The sequence below is a fragment of the Myzus persicae genome, unplaced genomic scaffold (assembly GCF_001856785.1).
Source record: "Myzus persicae strain clone G006 unplaced genomic scaffold, MPER_G0061.0, whole genome shotgun sequence".
NCBI classification, from domain to species: Eukaryota; Metazoa; Arthropoda; class Insecta; order Hemiptera; family Aphididae; genus Myzus; species Myzus persicae.
Genome location: NW_019104281.1, coordinates 89,461 through 91,474, shown reverse-complemented (window position 1 = coordinate 91,474; position 2,014 = coordinate 89,461). Strand labels below are relative to the sequence as shown.

At 30.2% G+C, this 2,014-nt stretch overlaps 1 protein-coding gene across 1 annotated transcript in view; it reads left to right on the top strand.

Moving 5' to 3' along the window:
- Positions 1 to 228: 228 nt before the first annotated feature.
- Positions 229 to 2,014, top strand: part of LOC111040862 (52 kDa repressor of the inhibitor of the protein kinase-like) — a gene marked incomplete at its 5' end in the record, with an annotated part of 3,481 nt that continues 1,695 nt past the window's right edge. Inside the window, 2 exons of the mRNA XM_022324926.1 lie at positions 229 to 1,386; positions 1,447 to 1,999. Of these exons, the coding sequence (XP_022180618.1) occupies positions 229 to 1,386; positions 1,447 to 1,999 (1,711 nt within the window). The remainder of the gene's footprint in view (positions 1,387 to 1,446; positions 2,000 to 2,014) is intronic.

The following is a 2,014-nucleotide window of genomic DNA, read 5'->3' as shown; positions in this document are numbered from 1 at the left end:
GTTCTGTTGGCTTCGTTACTCAAAAATACAAGATGGGGCTTTTTGTTTGACATGTATTTTATTCCCACCATCAGATGGATTAGGAAAGGGTGGTCAACAAAATCCTGGGAAATTGATTGTTGAAAAATATAATAATTTGAAAAAAGCCAAAGATTCGTTTAAAGACCATCAAAATAATCATTACCACAAACTTAGTCAAATTAAATATGATAATTTTTTGGCAATTAGAATTAAAAAAGTTGAATCAATTGACAGGCAGATAAATGAAGCTTTAAAAAAAGAAATTAATGATAACAGAGATCGTCTCCGTCCAATTATTAAAACAATTTTATTTTGCGGAAATCAAGAAATTTCGTTAAGAGGGCATAGAGATTCGGGAGTTATTGATCTAAATGAACATGCTAGTACAGAATATCAGGGAAATTTCAGAGAGCTAATTAAATTTCGAATTGATTCTGGTGACAATGTGCTTAAAAATCATTTAGAAACTACCAATAAAAATGCCACCTATCTAAGTCCATTGATCCAAAACGAAATAATATCAATCTGCAATAAATTAATTCTAGAACATTTGGTAGCTAATGTTAATAAATCTAAATCGTTCACCATATTGGCTGATGAAACGACAGATGTTTCTAACAAAGAACAAATGACATTATGTGTTCGTTATGTCGATTTTAATGCAAATAAAATTAGAGAAGACTTCTTACAATTTATCGAAATTCAAAATATGTCAGGAAAAGGATTATCTGATGTTATATTGAAAATTATTACTGACTTCGGACTAAATACTAAATATTTAACTGGGCAAGGGTACGTCGGAGCTGCAGCAATGAGTGGCAGATATAATTGCGTACAAAAATTTATTCGCGATGAACATCCTAGTGCATTTTATTTACATTGTTTAAATTTAGCAATAACTTTTAGCTGTAAAGTCCCAGAAATAAGAAATTGTATGGGTACTATACAAAGTGTAAGTACTTTTTTCGGTTATCCAAAAACGCAAAGTATTTTGCAATTATCAATAGTAGAAATATTTCCACAGACCAATCGTTTTAAACCAAAAAATTTATGTGCAACTCGATGGGTCGATCGCCATGATGCAGTTATATTATTTGAAGAACTTCAACCAGCCATTTTACATGCACTAGATAAAATAACACTTTGGCCAGATTCTGACACTTCTAGTTCTGCAAGTCATCTACTTACTGCGATAAGACAGTTAAAATTTCAAACAGCTTTAGCTATTTTAGTGAAAATACTTTCCATACGTTTTCCTCTCAGCCAATATCTTCAAACAGTAAATCTTGATCTAAAAACTGCACTAGAAGCTGCATCTAATGTTCAAAATACTATTCAGGAAATTAGAGAAAATTGTGATGTAGAGTTTCAACAATTATTTTTATCTGTGATAACATTGTGTTAAAAATTTTATATTACTGTTAGTTTGCCACGTCAATGTAAATCGGATAATCCAGAATACTTTTTGAGAGTCTCAGTATTCATACCTTTTATAGATAATTTTCTAGACCAATTGAACGATAGATTTATATCACACAAGATTGTCTTGAATAATTTTGATTGTATTTTATCCAAGATAGAAATGAAAATATCTGAAGAGATAAAAGGTAAATTCAAACAATTAGTAGAAACATATCAAGATATAGTTGATAAATGTACCGATTCAAATCTAAATGATAATTTATTAAACGGAGAATTAGATTTGTGGTACACTAAATATTCAACTTTAACATCTGCTGAACTCAAGAACAAAAATGCTATTGAAGTATACTTCCAAACCTGTCCAGATGTTTATCCAATAATATCTAAGCTTCTTCAAATATTTATTACACTTCCAATATCTACTGCCACAGGAGAACGATCGTTTTCAACACTCCGTCGTTTGAAAACTTATTTGAGAAATTCTTCTGGACAAATACGTTTAAATGGTTTAGCCTTACTTAATATTCATCGTGATATTAACGTGGATATTAATGATGTTTTAGATGAACTT